Source organism: Sitophilus oryzae, unplaced genomic scaffold (genome assembly GCF_002938485.1).
Source record: "Sitophilus oryzae breed Bouriz unplaced genomic scaffold, Soryzae_2.0 scaffold_177_pilon_pilon, whole genome shotgun sequence".
Classification (NCBI taxonomy): Eukaryota; Metazoa; Arthropoda; class Insecta; order Coleoptera; family Curculionidae; genus Sitophilus; species Sitophilus oryzae.
The window spans coordinates 5,414,404-5,434,830 of record NW_022146479.1 but is presented as its reverse complement, the minus strand read 5'-3'; the positions used below and the strand labels follow the sequence as shown (position 1 = coordinate 5,434,830).

General features: G+C 29.3%; 1 protein-coding gene across 1 annotated transcript in view; it reads left to right on the top strand.

The window, feature by feature from the left end:
- The first annotated feature begins 3,073 nt into the window (after positions 1–3,073).
- Positions 3,074–20,427, top strand: part of LOC115882532 (tyrosine-protein phosphatase 99A) — a 291,693-nt gene continuing 274,339 nt past the window's right edge. The window contains exon 1 of the mRNA XM_030900649.1: positions 3,074–3,467. Coding sequence (XP_030756509.1) covers positions 3,323–3,467 — 145 coding nt within the window. The 5' untranslated portion in view covers positions 3,074–3,322. The remainder of the gene's footprint in view (positions 3,468–20,427) is intronic.

Below are 20,427 nucleotides of genomic sequence, written 5' to 3'. Positions count from 1 at the left end.
TTTAATGATTATATATATTGTTATTTGTTTCTTTAATAAATAAACCACAAAAACCAACAAGATTCAACAATGAAAAAAAAATAAACGTAAAAAACTGTGCTAAATTTTTTTGGTTGACTTATTCGCATTTACATTAGAATGTATATGTCAATCCGCTTGATAATACAGCACTTTGTATATGTTTTTGAATTATTTATGTGATTTTAATACAGATGAGTAGGCAACGGCGCAATAGTTTCTACAATATAAAATGCAATTCAAATTATTATGAAAATGGTATATATGGATGGCTCCAAAGTAAATATTTGTACAGAGGATTTTTAAGTATATCTGACGCATATGCCTTGCGAGGTTAAATTTATTTTTGTATTAATGTATTAGAGTTTCGATACAATTACAATACCTTAGAATAATATATTTATCATTATTTACACAAAATATGTAAAACCATTGTGATTGCATTTAAAATCACTGGTAACCTGAACCCAAATTGAGAGTCATCAAAAGAGATTTACCGATTTAAAGATATACCGTATAATAAAAAAAAACGGCGTCAAAGATGGCTGGTGAATGACAATCGATGATCATTTTGAAGAGGTCAATCTCGAGACGTCAGTTAGTAAAAATTGACATAAAGCTTTTCAAAAATTAACACTAATTATAGGAAGATGAATAGAATGTTTCCAGACACACATATTTATTTTTCCAATTTTTTTAAACTTTAATCTACAACATCTAAGTAATTTTTACTCAATATAAAAATAAATTACAACCTTCTTAAGGCCAACTGGCAGTAAGCGCCATTAAAGGGTAAAGAAGAGTACAGGCTAACTAAGTAATGCGGTCTTGGGCTTCATCTCGCTAAAATTATAATCGATCTTAATTTCCTAGCCGTCTTAGACGCCGTTTTTTTTTCGATCGTATGGTATCATATTAAAAGGAATGAAATCTTTAGTGAAAATGTAGCAAAGGTTTGTTATTAAATAGAAAACTATTCTAATAAATATTTTATATGAAATTTATATATTTGCTTAAGATTTATAAGAAATATTATTATATTACAAAATGTAAGTATAAAATAAGACTCGTTGTTTATCTTTCGTCTCTTCAAACAAATCAAAACAATCAAAAGAAAGGGCGCGAGACAAGAATTATACCACTTTATTGATTTAGACTAAAGATTCACAGTCAACGCTCTCATCGTAAACATATTAGGCTGCTTCCCAACGCATCGACCTAAGGCAGTGTCAAATGTTATCGCAAAAACGATGCGGGATTTAGGAAAATCCCTCGATGGTAAAGCCGCCACTGCGAATTGACTGCGGGAAAATCACTTATAAAATGTGGCAGTGTATTATCATTAGCATATAATCAGGACCTATTTCAAGAATTCAATTGATTCGCTATTTGTAAGCCGTTCGATAAATCTTCTTGTCGTCTAAACGTCTCTCGGCTTTTTATTTATTAGAGTTTTCGGTTTAGCTTCTTTTTTACTGCATAGAGTGGTTTTCGACTGAAGATATCTAGTCAGACTTAATTAGAACTCTTTTTCTTGATAATTTCTTCATTTTTATATTATTTTATTTATCCAATTGTAATAAAACTAAAACTGTCGTTTCTTCTTAGATTGACAGAACCTGCACATGGCTTCGTCCGTCAATCCCATTAGCTTCACATGCCTATTCAGCTTACAGTGACCTGTTAGTAAACCCACTACACACCTTTTTTTTTAATTTTGGTGAAGTTTCTCCACATTCTAGAGATTTGTTGGCCACCCATGGTTCAGTGGCTATTCTGGTGACTGTCCTTGCGGCGCCGCAGAAGATTCTGAGCCTTAATAATAAGTAATTAGTACAAGGAAATATAAAAAACGACCTAAAACAAAAACAATATTACTACTGCCATTACTCGCTGACAAGTATTTGCCACGCATCAGAAGATGGTTAAGCAAGGCGTTTTCTTTCACGAGTTTTTTTGAACATTTTCTATATACTGTTCCGCAACATAACTTATTGAGGTCTGATACGCACAAATTTAATATTTATTCCCGCAAAATAACTTTAAAATTATTTTGCTTCTATTTTAGAGCAGTTGTTAACTATCAAAGATCTGTTTAAGAGGTATAAATGCGGCAATTATTAAAAATTAACCTTATGTGTTTTTTAAATATAACAATATATAAAATTCTACGTTACTGGCCTATTTTAAATCTATTTAAATATTTCTTATCACGATTAGTAATATGAACTTAATTTTACATTAAATTTTAAAGCATAATTTGTGTAAGATTAAAGAAAATATTGACAAATTAGCTGTTTATATTTTATACTTTGTTCGAAATATATCAACCAAAAATAATAATACTATATACTAACACTTAGCACAAATTATAATAAATAAATACAGATTTATAATATAACTAGATCTCTATTTTGAATATACTTTAACTGATATCCACGATCTAAATTTAAATAACATTATCTTGGCATATTTAAAAATTGATTCTTTTGTCAATAGAAAAGATTACTGTAATCAATTCCTGCCAAACTAATAAATTACCCTGCTATGATTACCCTATATGCTTTCTGATTTAATGAAACAAATTAATTAGAATATTCATTGACAAAGTTTAATAATTATTATTTAGTCTTTATTAACGTGTAATTATATACTGATAAATAGTACAAAGCAATAATTTCGTAATAATTAATTGTTACGAACCGATCTGACGCCGATCGAAATCAAATTGAAACTGTACCGTTCGAGCAATAAACAATTTTTTTTAATTTCGGCAATTTACAGCCGATATCAAACGAGAGCTGGACTTTATGGTTGGTTAATTGTCTTCAATTAAAAGGCAAATTCGGAATTTAAATAATGTAGGTTCCATCTTTTGTGGCAATATTTCGCTAGAAAGCGGAACGAAGGCTTGCGCAACGACTATCAACTGAGAGAGGGCCATAGCGCAAGTCTAAATTTCTCAGAAAGGCCGCACAGTAAGGGCGGCAAAATTTTCAGGCAATGTGATAAAAGCGCCCGACCGCCGAGGATTTTGCCATTCTGTTTTCCACAGCGCTGGAAACACGATCTTTTCGGCATTATCTCTCGAAGCAGTCGCGTTGTTCTAATAAATTTTCAAACAGTTTTTATCTCATTTAAATCTCTAGAATAAAGCAAAATGTGAGCAAATACAAACAATCACATCAAAAATTTGTCAAACAATTTATTGTTTATAAACTTGTACATAACTTTTTCTTTAGTGTAAAACTCAGTGTAATCAAAAAACTATTCTCAGTGTTTCAGTAGAATTAATATTAGTGATATGGTGTCAGTAGAATATTTAGCGATTTTAAACGCGCTAAGAACATTTATTATTAGTGTTATAAGTAGTAAAACTTTGTTATTCGGTTTAAGTGGGGTATTTTTTACTTTCGCTCAAGTGGACGATACCCTTCCACGATTTTTTGGTAAGTGCTATTTTTATAATTTATCGCACATAATCGCGTGAAAAATTTAACGTTAACTCTCGGTTTTAATTATAACTGAAGAATTCCACTGAAGAGGATCGTTAGGTAAACATTTTCCGATCCCTTCTTTTGCTCTTCCTTCTTGAGCTTTGTTTTATAGCTCAAACTAAACAATAACCGATGACGTTTTTAATTAATTTTGTAAAACGGTCTTTGCTAATGTTTATACATCAACAAACACTTTGTATAAAAAAGAATAGCGATATTTTTATAACATAGCAATTGGTTTTTTGATGTAAAAATGCTTAATCTGTTTTAACATGCATTGCTGGTTTTTTATATAAAATTATATGGCAAAAAACCACGCAATTGTATTTGTGTAATTAAATTTATGCGCTTTTTCTGTAAAAAAAATATTTTTTAACGTTTAAATGCATTATTGAACAATTATTGTTTATATAGGTTTATGATATATTTAAAAAATATATAGTGAGTATGTAAGTATAGTAAAACTTTATAATAAATTTTAATACTTTTAAAATAAAAAAAACTGTTTTTCCCTTTTTTAACTAAATAGAATTAAAATCTCTTTTACGAACACTCTTCCCCTAGAATTTTAATTAATATTTTCGACCCAAACTTAATAAAAATTTTAATCAAATCAGCAACTGGGCCTCTTAAATAAACCAGTTCAGCAAAAGTTTGAGTAATTTTTATTTATTTTTATTAACTGCCTTACCTAAAACATCAAAATGGCTTGCGGAGAGATAGCTACTGTGAATTAAATTAAATAGCTTGTTTTGAATTACTAATAAACTCAAAATAACTGTAAATTATCTAATTGATATTTAATAATTAGGTGGTTTCATATAAATATAAATTAATTTGATAATAATTCGAATATATAATATAATATTTTTCCAATTTTATTCATTTTAAATGTTAAAATTATATTTTAACATTTGAATCCCTAAAATTAGAAAAATATTATAATGAACGTTAAACTATCTAATCTGTATTTTATAATCTATTAAGTAATGATTTCAACATTATAAATTTTTATAATAAATCAGAGTATTTCTATATAAAATCGATAAATTTATATCAAACGATTTTACAAGTGACGCAAATAGGTGAATTTTTTTCGTATTCCTACTTCAAAAAAAACATCAATCAAATGGGAACCAGATATTTTAATTCCCTCATAACTCAATTACATGACAAGCTGATCCGCCCCCAACTGAGGTGAGAGTGAGTGTATAAGCGCCATGCAGGTTATCTCATTAGGGGGTAGGTATCTTACACATTAAAGCATCTAAAATATTTTACCTTACCAAAAAAGAGACAACAATTTATTTCATATATACTTTACAAGAGGTTATTTATCTTCTCCCTTCTTTCTATTTCTACTACTTCTATAGAATATTTTTTATAGGGAAATTATATATTTCTACAGTGATTATCAATTTATTTTGTCTTTAACCATTTACCTAGAATATTTATTCGAAAATAATGAATTGAAGGGCTTATTGTAATAACACGATATGCCACAAATATATCATACGCCATAATTCTTAATTATTAGATTTCGCAGTCTTGAAAAAATGTGTAAATTTAAATATTAATGAATGTAATTATTCTATATCCTTTATGTAATTAAATATTGATAAATACAAATTTGAAGGTGTTTTAGAAATAGTTTAGTTTAACTGGCTTAGTATTTATTAACAAATTTTGGATAAAAGGCAAGAAAAACACTAGTTACTAGTTAATAAAACTGATTTCTGGTTGAGTGGCTTACCATGTTATTACATTCCCTTCAATTATAGGATTTTTAGTTAAGTTTTTATTCGCATTACCAAAAATAGTATACGTTGTCAAATGCTAGATTAAATTCTCCAGTCCAAACATTTTTAAAATGTCTAGCAAATTTGAGACAGAACCCTCCATACAGCGCTTTGTCAAAGGCTTGTTATTGCCTAATACAAAGAACCCTACTACTGCCATTACTCGCTGACGAGTATTTGACATGCATCAAACGATGGTTACGCAAGGCGTTTTCTTTCATGAGCTTTTCTGTTACTGAAAAGCCCGATACGTGATTTTCTCTTTCTTCCGCACTCTGGACATTCAAAAATCTCATTACTTTGTTGCCTCTTTACTTTTTGGTTAACTGAGTTTACAGTTCTTCTCTATTGCGTTCTATTGTGTGCTGCTTCCTCCCACTGATTTTGCATGCTTGTCCTCTTTAATTTTTTGTGGAAAATATCCTTGTACCTTTTGAGTTGTCCACCCGGTTTCCTCTTACCCTCTACAAGCTCACCGTAAAGAAGAGACTTTGGTCGGCGGTTTTCTTGCATCCTTGCATAGGTGACCCGCCCACCTTAAGCGGGATTTAGTTAGCATGACTTCAGCGCTCTCGCAGCTAGATTTTTCAAAGACAGATACGTTTGAGATATTTTGGTACCATTTGATTCTTAGTTGTCTAAGGTGTCTCTGTTAGAATTCGTCTAATGCGTTCGTGTGCCGGCGGTACGGCACCCAGGTGTCGCTTCCATATACTATGGTGGGGATGGTACACTGCAATTTTCTCGGTACACTGAAATTTTGGTTTTTGCGCTCTAGTCATGATTGTAGAAAACCCTGTCTTTTAATTTCCAGAATGCTCTTGAGGAGTTGCTAATTCTATGCAGAGTCGATATTGGCCTTTTCCGAAATCAAACTGCCGAGGTAATTGAATTCCGCTACATATTCCAATAGTTCTTCTTCGATTTTTGTAGCATTGTAACTGTTAAATATACAAAAAACCGCACATTTACTAACAGAAAATATGTTCTACCGTTTCCTCGTCCCATAAGATCGACAACATCTGCACATGATTTCATCCGTCAATTCCATCAGTTTTAGATGCCTATTAAGCTTAGAATGCTTTGTCAGTAGACCAATTACAGCTTTGACAGTCTTTCTGTCAGATCAACAGTAAATTTTGGCGCATGATCTAATACGAACTTTTTGCCTGTCTATCTCCTGATAAATTTCACCATCATTCTAGAGATTTGTTGGCCTTCCACAAAAGAATTTCACAAATCGGAATAATTCATCACTTAATATTGTATGATTGTCATTTTCTTATTCTAATTTTTATATAAGTTATATATTTTGTAAAAAGTAAATAAAAGAATGCGGTGAGCTAACTAGGTGCGAAATATAAAATATCGATTGAAAGCCCAAAACAGGGTCATCTTTCAACTATGTTTTAGGTGTAAAACCTTTTCTAAAAGTATCTATAATTTTTGGTCGACCAAGTCTAGTAGAGATATAATAAGAAATTTATGTCGCCAATAAATTTTATTTAATATATATCTGAGACGAGCTTCTTTTTCAAAACTTTTAAAACCATTTATTACTAGGAAAGATAAGTTCTTAAACGTTTTATTACGCCGTTTAAAGTATTCAAAAATTTTAAGTTTTAAAATAGTAGAAATTAGTGTATAAAGACCGTTGTTAAAAAAATATTAAATCCAATTTATATATGTTTCTAGAGTAAAGATCTAAGTAATTGATAGGTTTACTTTCGACTGTGAATCTGAAAATGTTAATCTTCAATACTGTACCTCGATTTCTAGCAGGATTCTATTGTAGTTTCCCGAGAAAGTATGTGCACAAGGGACGCATAACAGATGGTAATAAATTCCAAGTTAATTTGTTATAAATTTTAAAGGTAAGAAAGCTTTGATGTTTGTCGTGGGGAAGCAGAACAATATATTTTAAATCGGTTTTATTGCAAACGATATAAAGCTACGATTTCAGCATTTTTCCTTTTGTTGCTCCATATAAACCAGTAATTTTTCCAACGACAATTTTAAACGACTTAATGTAATTACATTTCTGTCAAAATAGACATTCGTCTTCAAAAATTACGGTAAAGGATTTAGTCTAATCAAATTTAATTTTTTAGGGAATGTTTTGGGGTAGTTCTGATTTATTATTTTTTTTATGTTCTTTTAATAATTTTGCAGCAGATTGCTTTATTTGAATACCTGTCAATTTTCCTATGCTAGTGCTTTTACAATCTTCTCAGAGTAGTCATCAAAAATGACAAGTGATATAGAGAATGGGTACTAAGCTCAAACAAAAAAAATAATTATCTGAATGTTTTACGCTGAAAATTCTTTGGAAAAGTGTGGTTGGATTATAATTATAGTTCTGTTTTCTATCTGTACAGAGTTGTTCATTATTGCAAGAGGTTCTACTTTTTCACTTCATTTAAATTGATAGTTTGAGAATTACCACCCAAAATTCGGTCTATACTTTTCTCTTTTAACAAGTGACAGTGTATTCTTTCATCTGCACTATACCCTGTACTTTTAAAGTTATAAATAAAAAAAAACAAAAACTTTTTTTTTTCACTTTTTGCAATTTTCTCCACGTTCTGTCACGAAATTTTATTAGCAAACCTCAGATTCAAATTCAGCACCCCATAAAACATTTTAAATAGAAGAAATTAACTAATTAATGCTTGTTTATACTAGGGTAAGCTAAAGCACTAATCAGGGGATATTCTGTACCGTTATTTAAAATCAAATATTAATATTTAATTGACACAATAATATCTAATGATTATACATGATTATACAAGAATATTCAACTAAAAAATGAGAAAATATGTTTAAATTTAAAGTAATGTTAATACATAAAGTTCAGTAATTAGTTCTTAATTTAGAATCGTTTAAATACATATTTATGATTAATCATATTTTCCGCGGCAGTAAATTCTGTAGATATATTGTGTAAATATATTTATGGTAACACATTTGTTTATTTCAAAGCACATAAACAGGCGGATAAATGTTTGTTGTGACGATAGGCTTAGCTTTTTGTTCCAGTTTATTGTTATTATGTAGAAATGGCATGCAAATTACCGTTCTGACTGGTTTATTATTATAGGCGCCGCAACGAAAATAATTACCATACATACTTTATTCAAGACCTTATGCTATGTACTATAATATACATATACACATGTTTTTTTAGATTATCTAGATATCTTTATTCAGATTCATATTCATGGTAACATTTAAATAACTTAAGTTTGGTCTCCCTTATTAATAGTATCAATTAAATGTAATGTAATCTATAAAAAAGGGAAACTTACTTTTTAGGATATGAATACCAATAAATTTGCACTACTCTCTAAAACGTTACAATAATTAATTATTTGATTAAAAAGAGAGCCTTTAAACGGTTTTTTAACGAAATAAAAAAGAAACCATTTTTCAATAACGATCCGGATTTAAAAGCTGAACAAAACTTAAAAAAGCTTTTTCCGCATTTATCGAAAAGCACCACAGATCGGTAAAATTATTGTTTTTTCATTAGAAGATAAATATTTTGAATTATCCCGGATTAAATGAATATTTTGAGAGGGTAAAATCAAGGGAACCATGCAATAATCCTTGGTTATTTTTACGCAGAATATTAATAATAACAACGATTATAATAAATTTATACCAATATTAAATGAGAGATATTTTAATGGAATTACCTCCCTTTTGTTTATTTCAGCACAGTGGAATTTTGTGTGCTAAATACATTTTCATCATAATATTCACTCCAATAAAGCTATTTTTTATCCAAATTCAATAAACTTTTGATACCAACTGCAAATAAAACTGGATGAGATATTATGTGTATCTGAAATTGTTTATACAGTGTCTGATAAAAAGTTTGAAAAATAAATCTGCTATTGAAAAAAGTTCCCAAATCTTTTTGTTTTTAAAAGTGAAGTTTATATATGATCAACAATAGCGGATATTAAACCATTTTCACAATTTTATGAATTGTTTTAAATAAGAATAAGTATAAAAATGTATGTGATTAATAAAGAATTCTTTTTTGCTGTTCAATATCTATGGGAATTGTTTAAAATAGAATCAAATTGCATATTTTAAACAGTTCGGGTAGCTTCCAATGCATTTAAACAGAACCATTACAACTGAAGTGTTTAGATTTCATCTAAAATGCTGTCTCGTATCACAGATAACACATATTATGTGTTATCTGTGCTCGTATGTAGGTTCCAATTGTGAAAAATAAAAGAAAATACAGATATTTACTTGTTTTGTGTTCTCTACTTTAAAATGTGAAATCGTCCGATGTAACCTTGGAGATAAATATTTTACGCCGCCATTCCTCTTAATCTTGGTGGGACTATTTATATAAAATATTGATCCGAGAAGACCCTCTCTATACACTATGTCTGTAAATTTTAAAGTAGCTCTACGGTACAACAAAGAAGCTATTTACGCACTCTCATCTATGTAGTATGTACGCATAATTGAAATGCCACGTGACTAAAGCTGATAATTCATGGAAGCAAATGGACGGCATAGAAGAACTTGCTTTACATATTTTGTTATTCCGTATACATTTGAATTGATTTAAATTTTATTCCGGCAGACAAAACAATCGAATTGATATTTTTGTACTTCCTTTATCGATCTATTCTGATTTTGTTTCACTGTCATAAAATAATATGACGCAACATATTTCTTTTAAACTATAAAAGTAACGATATCAACCAAATTATTTCGTGTTTTGGTTCTACTTTCTTTAATTGACTAATACATATATTTGAGCATTAAAAGTATACTTGATTCTAAGACTAACGGATTTCTGAAGGGTTAAGATATGGAAATATCATTTACTTACCTAAACTTTGGTACAAGATTACTATATTATATTAAGTCTGTTAAATCTCAAGTTGTAGACATTTAATAATATCCCAACGATTACTGTACAACATTGTTCAATCATATTTCAGTTAGTAAATTCATTTCAGCGATCTAAAATAATGACAATTTACTCTAGAAATATACTTTTAATTTAGAAAAAAAAAACAATTAAAATAAAATATAAAAACACTGTCTATAATTATTTAAAACGAGTTGTTATATGCAATATTGGTGAACAGTTTAAATATTTCACAAACACATTTATTTCCTGTTTGAAAGTTTTAAAATATTAAAATATCCATAACTTCAGACTGTATGAGACACATTGTTATTTTTTTTTAGTAAGTAAGTTATATTATTAATCTTAATAGAACAACTTCAACAATACTGATTACAGCATATCAAAAGTTCTGATCTCTTGCAATCTTACTATTTTTTTGTGAGCAAGCTTTAGAACATCTTTCAAAAGTACTGCACAGAGTTCATTTTTAACTTGCAGCTAGTTATTCGCTGCGAAATATACATAAAGAAGCTTTGTATCGTTATACATGATTAAAATATGAAAGGGTATACGTTCCTTAAATATGTTTACCAAACCGCATCGCGAACATTCATATACTATTCCAATATTTTTCTTATTCCAGATGCTATCCACTTAAATTTGTCCTCTCAACCATTAATTCGTTCGAAAAATAATCTTTTCTGTACGCAAGGAATGAAAAAAACCGTGAATAGTAATTGAAATAATGCTAAAAATTAAATGAATTACAATAATAACGATACGAATACCAATGTGATAAAAACGAAGAAAAAAAGACCAATAAAATAAATTCAGTTCTGTGCATAATAGAGAAAAAAAAACAGATAAACCGGGATAGATAGACCGCGTTGAAGGATCATCCCCACGCCAAGGTTACGGATGAAGTCAACGTTCTTAATAAGTATATAAGCTAAATATAAATAATAGAAAACCAAAAAAAATTGATTTAAAAACGAAAAAAGACTTATTTTTTCCGACTCTGAAAAAATAGGAAAATTTCATATCGACAAACAAAATTAAACACTTTTTTAACCATGTAGAAAAAAGTTGGTTTTTATTTACGGTCAGCACTAATTACGTATATAATCCTATTTCCTTTTATTAACTCTCTATATAACTTAGTTATATAACTTTTTGCTAAATAAGATTTTAATTAACACAATTATGACATTAAAAAGTTTGGCTCAAAGCACGTAGTTAAATTCCCCAAGTTCCAATAACTGAGAAAAAAACATTCGTGGAGAAATTTTAATCGAGGGAATTTATTCCATATAATACTGATAAAATGAGAATGGTTCAAATACGTGAATTTTTTCCATAACAAATGCACCAATGCAAATCAATACTTGATAATTTTTCTTAATTTCCTATAGCACGGATTTTCCTCGGAATTTTTCTTCGGCTGGATATTTAAATCCACCATTAAATCTTCAATCATAAATAAAACAGATTTTGTTGATTTAAGTCGCGGAGACTTATTTTAAAGAAAAATAAAATCTCCCTCTTCCAAGGCCAGGAAATTGCTTTTCCGAGTTGGTTTATAGACTTTACGAAAAGTTTGTCGTTTAAGTATATAATGCAATTGTTTGTGCTCTATTACAAGTAACTATGTATGTGCATGTGCTTAAATACTCACTGTTAAGCTCTATTTGTTCTGTGTCTAAGCTTGCAATCTTCATTCTGTCTAGTTCCTTCATAATATAAATCTCGTAAATTTATTTCGAATTTAAATTTACATACAAACGTTCAAAAATTCTTTTTAAAAAAATATCTTAGCTCACTTTAAGTAAGTTCCTATCATACTTTTGACAGGGAAAAAGAAAAATCTCACATTAATCGATATTCGAATAAAACTATCAGTCGACAGTAAGACATAGACATTTTTCAAGTGTGAAAATAGGAAAAAGGAAATGGAAGCCGTTTTAAACTAAGAACCCTATTTTTCACAAGATTTTATGGAAATAAATTTCCTATTTTTGGTTTGCTCTTTCAATTACGACCTTATAATTCAGATATCTTATTTAAAAGGCAAGAATTGCAAATCAAATAGTATTAAAAAAGGGGATCATTCATAAAAAAAGAAATCAAGAAAATTGAAGCGACAACTATAATTTTATTCTCAACAATTTCTCAATAATTTTATTTCTTCCAAAAAAATCGAAATTAAAGATTTTTTTTTTAATTAAAGAAACATTATCTAATCGACTTTTGGAATTCATGATAAATACAAATCAGTTAAATGGCAGTCAACATATATTACTGCCTCATTCAATTTTATTATTAAAATTTTAAATTAATGGAAAAACAGATACAAAACGCCTGGTATTTTCCTAGACTTGTCAAAAGCATACGACAATATAAATCATAAAATACTTTTTGATAAACTATATACATATGTATGGAATTAGACGATCCCCTTCATCATGAATAATGTCATGTCTCAAAAATAGAAAGCAAAAAGTTAAAGTACAGGTGAAATTACAGTTAATATAGGAGTGCCCAAAGGAAGTGTCATTGTTCAATATTATTTATTCTTTTATATAAATGATATTCCCGAAATCTTAAATAAAATAAAAGCGACTGGTGTAAGTAAACTTCTTATGCTCATAAGCTCATCAAGATTTTTTTTGAGTATGGTCGAATTATGTAAAATATGTAACTAGATAAAATTTTTTTGTCTTTTGCAATTTTTTTATTATCATATTTTTTAACGGATTATTTTTTTTAAATGGGGAGAGAATTTATATACCTTGTAAATCTTTTTTCAATCTTATTTTTTAATACAATTCTAGATAATTTTCATGCTAATAGTCAGAATTGCGATTTTTTGTATTTTTTTATTTTATATATTATTAAAAAAAAATATTTCACTAAAAAACAACGAATGAAATTCTCGCAAATGTCGCCTTGCTTTATGGGTCTAATTAGATAGTTTTCAATTTTAAAGAATTTTATTAATTTGTTTTTCTCTGTAAAATGTAAATCATTTTCAATTTTTATTTCTTTAAGAACTATTTTTTTAGAATATTTTATGAATTTACCCAAAAGTGGTAAACGTTTGAGCATTTTAGAGTGGTTGTTTAATTTTCAACTTCTATTTAAGGATTTAAAAGCTATAAGAAAAAGTACAATTCGTTAACAAATAAACAAATAAACTATAACGAGACGTAATTAAATCGTGAAGCTGTACACATGATGTACACCGTTTTTACGTTTTTTTTTACTTACGGAAATCGACACCCAACGTTTGGGCTTGCCAGGAGAGTATATAGAGAATATCGGAATGTTTTAGTACAAAATATGGCTAATTAGCAACAATTTATCATTACAAAGCTCCATTGATCTAGTTCAGTATATCTAAATTGAAAAATCTATATCTCAGTTTCAATTTAATCGAGTTTACTGTACCCTGACTATTGATTAAATTATCAGAATACGCTAGCTTAATCTCCGACTGATTAAATGAATCTCGATATTACAAAACTAGAGCTAATATTGAATGGTTATTGTACGAATCTTCTATAATTACATTAATACTTCTGTAATTTCTCACATTTTTGAATAAAGTAATTTCAAACCGTCTCAAGGTTTAGACAATTGGTTTTAAATTTAATAGGAAACCAGAGGAAAAATACGAATTTAAAGATTATTCCAATTAACAAGTATAGAGAATTAGTGTAGGTATTTATCATCATATAGTAATTTGTTAAAAAATATATAATTAACATAGTATTAATAGATTTTGAAAATCTTTATTTTTACTCTTAAACAAACTGTCCGGTATTTTTAGTTTGTAACAATACACAATTATCTAGATAATTTAATGCCATGGTCTATCAGTAGTCTCCTTAATACTTTAAAGCTTCTCGGATGACGTTACCTCGGTCCTCTGTCTTATCCTCTCTATCCTCTTTTGTACTCCTTATTTGTTATTTCAAGCATACAACGCTCCATAGAGCTATCCAAGAATAACCTACATTAGCGCGAGATGAAATTACTTGTAAGCGAATTCTTAATATTCTTAATAATAAGTAATAATTCTGATTGTCAATCATCCTCTTCTAAAAGTCTGTATACACGGTGTTTTAGAAAACATGTGGCATCGCTCTTGGGAAGATTTGTCACGTAAAAATAAGATTTATTTTTTATATCAATATAGGTCTGATTCTAATTTGTTTCGTAGCTACAGGAGGTTAAAGTCTCATTTTTTTTCGATTGGTTATAATTTTTCCAAGTGCTTTTAGAGATTCGAATAAACTTTGAGGGTAAATGTTTCAAGTTATAGTTTGTTCATTTTCACAAAGTGGTGCCCATTCATTTTCACAAAATCCAAAACTAACAGCAACCCGTTTTTCAAAAAATAAAAGTTTTTTGAAGCACCCTATATGTATTTTATAAAGACATTTATTAAACTCTCTGGTCTTGACATATATCTCAGTATTAATGACATTTGTATTTTATAGGAAATACGTTATTTGTATTTAATAATAGTGCAACAGTCTTTCGGGACAATAAAATAGAAATTTTTTATTTAAAGAGTTATATAGATGTAGCTAAAGCCAAAGCCTCAAATCGTCTCTGGGACGGTATTTTTCGGTTACAAAACATTAAGGAAAATAATTTCTTACACATGTTACGAGCATTTATAGCCGACAAAGCACCATTAATAACAACGAAAACCTGGCTTGTTTGAGCAAAATGGGCCACCATTTCATTATATATAAGCCCTAGCTGAAAATTATATGCTTTAAATTACCCCAAATTGTAGCCTAAACGCCTATAAAATCAGAAGTATTAAAGCTTTTTATCCTAAAATTTCTTCAAATATTATATTGCAGCTTCTCCACATTTTTTTCTAATTAAACCCGAATATTAATAATTTAATTAAATTATTAATTTTTCCATTTTAATATGCTATGTACTCAATTAAGTTCGAGTACCAATAAAAAACACTTTTAGAAATATAGTTTAAAATTTAATGCAGGAATTTGTCTTTAAGGTATTGATTAATTCATCAGAACATTAACATTTTCTCTAAAAATGTTCATTTATATTCACTTTATTTAAATTTTGTCAATATTCCAAATGTTTTATAAAGTGCAAAGCAATTAGTAACTCAAGATTCTAAAATTTCCAAAGTTGTAAAAATGTAAAAGGATCGTTCGTTAAAAATAATAAGATTACTAGAGTTTCTGGAAAAACAGAAACCAATAGATAGATATCCGATGATTGGAAATATGAGTGCCGCTTAGCTAAATATCTTCTGAAAATAGAAGCGCTATACTGCAATTCAGTAGCATTTCCAAACTTTTTTAAAAATATTGTAATATTAAATTGCATTTAATTAAATTATTTCAGTATTAGGTAGTGAGATAGAACTTAAATACAACGACAGGTAAACGAGGTAAAGAGTGCGCTTCGACATTATATATTTTTAGTTGTCATAATAAGTTTTGAGATGACCCGCCTATTTTAAAACAAACACATTTAGTTTTAAGACACTCTGTATACATAAATAAAATTATTGATTTTTAAAATATTATTCGCAAACTAGGGAGAGGGAAATCAGACAATGAACAGAGATTATAAGTGTTAAGCAATAGCTTTTAGATTACCGTTCGAGACGCACTGATGTTGGTTTGTGAGTCACTGTGACAAAAAATTAAAGGTAAATTAATTGTTTTCTCATTATCTAACTAGTGTTAACTAAAAAATATAGCTTATTTTGCTGTTGTCATATTCTGTGCTAAAGTTTTTCCTTTTTTATTTGATCTGACAAAGGTATTATCACAGACCCACTTATAATAACTTTATCCACAAACCACAAACTAACTTATAATAACTTTAGTTATTACTTATAAGTTAGTTTGTGGTATTATACAATAGGATCTAAAAAAAAACGGCGTCAGCGATGGCTATAAACTGAAGATCGCTGTCATTTAATATGTAAGATTATAAGGTTACTGTCTTCGATCGTCATTCCAAGCCAACTGGATGCCGTTTTTTTAAAGTAATTGAAATTCGATGGGTCTGGGCGAATATCTTGGCAAACAAGTGAGCAGTCAAAACCAAAGAATAACTGATAGTCTAAAGTCTTTTGCACCAAACTTATCAACTTTAGCTTTGAGCTTCGAACCCAGGGACCTTACTACCGGGCAAGGACCTGCTAACTAACAAAATATCTTCAGTTACATATGTATTATTACTCGTTTATTAAAGTTCAGAGCCCGTATTCTGTAACTTTGACATAAAAACGTTACGCTTTCAAAGCGGTGAGCGCAGGTATTCGATCAGCGAAACGCAAGGCAGTCTATTTTGGTATTCTCGTTGCCATTCGAATCGTGTTCTGGATACGCGTTGAGCACATATTGGCAACATCACAATTTCTAATGTAGCTAATAGTCAAAAGTTGATAACTGACGGATATAACAATGACAAATGTCAATGTTACGTGAATTTCATAACCTATTGGTGAGTTATGTCAAGCTGTTTTTCTATGGATATTTCATTATTCTTATTATACGAGGGAAGTTTTAAAGACGCTTCTCAGCATTTTCGATGTTTTGAACAATATTTATAGCTATTTAAAGAAGGCGTCCATTCTTTTCAAAGAGACCTGGTTCAAATTAAAAAAGTAGAAAAAAAGACTTTGAGTCTTTTTTCTACTTTTTTAATATTTATAGCTGCCAAGTCGTAAATTATCAATTACTTATTGAGGAATTTATAGAAGAAGTAGTAATTTTCACTAAAGAGCAAGATATCGCACAAAATCACCATTTTTTCGATTTTCACTGACAGTTCGACAAGCAAAACGATCCTTTAAGGCAACCGTTTTCAAAGCGCTCAGCGCAATCTGTAAAGACGAGAATACCGAAATCGTTCATTAAGTGCACGCTCAGCGAAAATTAACGTCATATATGCTGAGCGTCTAAAAGCGCTTAGCGTTTTCAAAGTTACAGAATACGAGTCCAGAACAGCATAGTTGGATTCTTTGGAATAGTGATCAAGGTGTTCTCGGCCGTGCTCTTTTCCTTGTGAATTCCAGGCAGAGTACGGCACTCCATTCATTTCATTTAATAAAATAAGTAGAACTGTTTACAAATTTCCCTAATATTGCTTCTGTCGAACGCATCCGGGGTAAGTCACTATAGAAAATATTTTTAACACAACGAAGTGTCCTTAATTTCATTTAAATTGTTTGTTATACAGTTGGCCAAAATATTACCTCTTTAACTTTATTGAATGACCTTGGCTTTACACTCCAGTTCTTGACTTTACACTCCAGTTCAAAGATAAACTCGTTAAAATTGACCGACTACCCTATATACTATACTAAAATTTAACGATTTCATTAACTACAATATTATAAATCTTCATTTGAGATACCTCTGTTCCTATTGTCTATATAAATTTAGAAGTTTAATCCCACTAAAGCAAATGAGAAATGAATTCCACCAAGTTTTAACTAATACAATCACATGCATTAATTAATTAATATCTGGCAGACAAAAGAACGAAACTTCTAAGTGTGGAGTTATCTGGATAAACATTAAAGTGCATAATATTCGAGGGTTTTGCGGCGAAATCTCATTGGACCACCGCTTTTAACGACCCAGCTCAAACTACAATGGTTGAATTAGAGCTTCTGAAGATCTATTTAATCTAAGTTCTCTCCGATAATTTCTAAAACATAAACAAAATCCCTTGAATTTATCCAGAGCCACACATTTTCTAAACTCCTTTGAATGCCGTTGTAGGACATTTGACGGTGCAAGGCGAAATTTACGACGTTTTACATTATACGATTTACTCCCTTGGTAATTATAATTAACACTCCCAAAACTTCTCACAACTATACAAAACGGCTAGTATTATTTAATTTCAATTAACAAAATAAATACACAAATTAATGTTGTTTAGTTATGCTTGGTTCTAAAATTATCTCTGTTTCATTGTATGCACTCTTTGGTCAGTTAATGGCACCAAAAAAATTAAAAAAAAATTGAATTTATTTTATCAAGGAAATCAAAATCGACAAAATATCAAGAGACAACTTTTAATTGACATTAAACAGTCTGCACAATTTTGCCAACAAGAGAAAAATAAAGTCAGTGACGTACATTTTAGAAAAATATTCCAATGATGACTCATATCACAGCACGTCCCTGGTGAATATGTCGATACTTTTTTAGCATTAAAATATGTTGCACTTATAATATTTTTTACTTTTAAAATTTCATTTGAATCGCTCAAAGCACTTGGAGGATAAATTTAATAAATCAAAATCATTTTACATTTTGAGGATTGTCCCCACGAGAGATGGCACATGTTTTTTGAAATACCCTGTATAAAATAACTTACCCGTTGCCCATTTTTCCATTTATATTTTAATAAACGCTATATTTCCTGAATTATTCTTGAATAACATAATAAAGCCCCTCGATTTTCTAAACTTATATCTAAAAATGCTCGTTGTCCGGCAGAACCGTATAAAGCTATACCAATAAAAGGAAATTAGTTACTGAACGATATCAATAAAATTTACTATAACGTTCAACTATAACAGTTACATCTAAAGAAACTGTTGAATGATAAAACCGTTTCATTGTACACTCAACTGTATTGATTTTTGTTTAAAGTTCAAAACTCTAAGTAAGTTAAAGTGGAAGAGTGGAAATTAATTAAATTACTTACCTAGGTAATACAAATACACAGTTCGAATTTTGCCCAATTTCTATTAGCTCTAATAATAACTACAAACTTCTACTTTTAAACCGGTGAATTAATTATTATGATCGATAAAGTCAATTAGAACTATCATTAGAATTTGAAACTACGGCCAAACTCTTCACGAAAGAAAAGAAAATTGCTATTCATATTTTCTGTTTTAAACAATCGAATTTCGTTTTTAATAAAACTTAGTTATTTATCAAAAATATTGGTATATAATAGCACAGATTAAGCACTTCATAATTCAGAGAATGACCCTAGATAGTATGTAGGGAGAATATAGGTTGGGAGAAACACTACGTTCGATAGAGTTAGTTAAGAACAGGTGATTGAGATAGTGAAATACTATGAGAGAATAAAACAGTTATGAAGAAAATCCAGTGCTTTGTTTGAAAAATACGTACTATATTCAGATATCAGAAGTGGGATCGACCTAATAAAGTACCAGCAGTATTAGTGATTAGAAAGGATGATAGTACCTAGAGTAAAATTTGGAAATTGGCTATTAAGTAAAAATCCTTTGAAAAAATAACACAGATTTTATTTCAAAATGGAAAAATTATGTTATTAATAATAATAATGGAATAATTATGTTGATGTGGGGGGCAAGGGAGGGCAAGTTGGAGGGGAGGGCATAGGGGGGAGGGCAAGTTATATTTATATATAGGTCTTTTGTGTGGCCATGATATAAAAACTAAAGCAGCAAGAAAGTAATACTGGGGAGACTACTTTTGAATAAGATAAGTAGAGAGATATCATGAAAAATATCAACAAAGTTACGAATCTTTCAACAAAGATACGAATATCAAAGTTTTGGTTGCTGGCTTGTGATTTTTAAAGCATAAATAAAGTTAATGTTTCAATAAATTAAATTAGTCAAACAATCAAAAAGAATAATAGTTTTAGATCAATTAACGATTTTGATATCATTATAGGACGTTACACAAATTAAAAACAAGCATATTTTGAATAATCCCACATATACATAATAAAGAATTGTATTACTAAACAGTTGCGACTGTACTATATAAATTTGTATTTCAATTATTCTTATTAGCCTTTGTCTGAATTCTTCCTAATAGCAACAAATAAAAAACAATATATAAGTCAAACAATGAAAAGAAATATTTTAACTATTTTTATGATATTAGCCATATAGAATATTTAAATTACAAACAAGTTATTTATAGTGTTGTAAAAAATAATAGATAGTTAAATAACAATCTATCTCTATCAGAAACTAATATTTTTAAGTTAAACAAGAAAATTAGAGCAGCGAAACGGTAAATTCATATCCTATAATTTAAAACCGTGTCTGCACGTATCAGGTAGTTTTAATATACGCGTTTAGCTCATTTAAAATACAACGCTGTGAAGTGCGACGCACTGCATGAGTGAAGCATTCAATCTGCAGTAGCTGGTTCGACTGGGCCTAGAGTAATAGAATTGTCACATC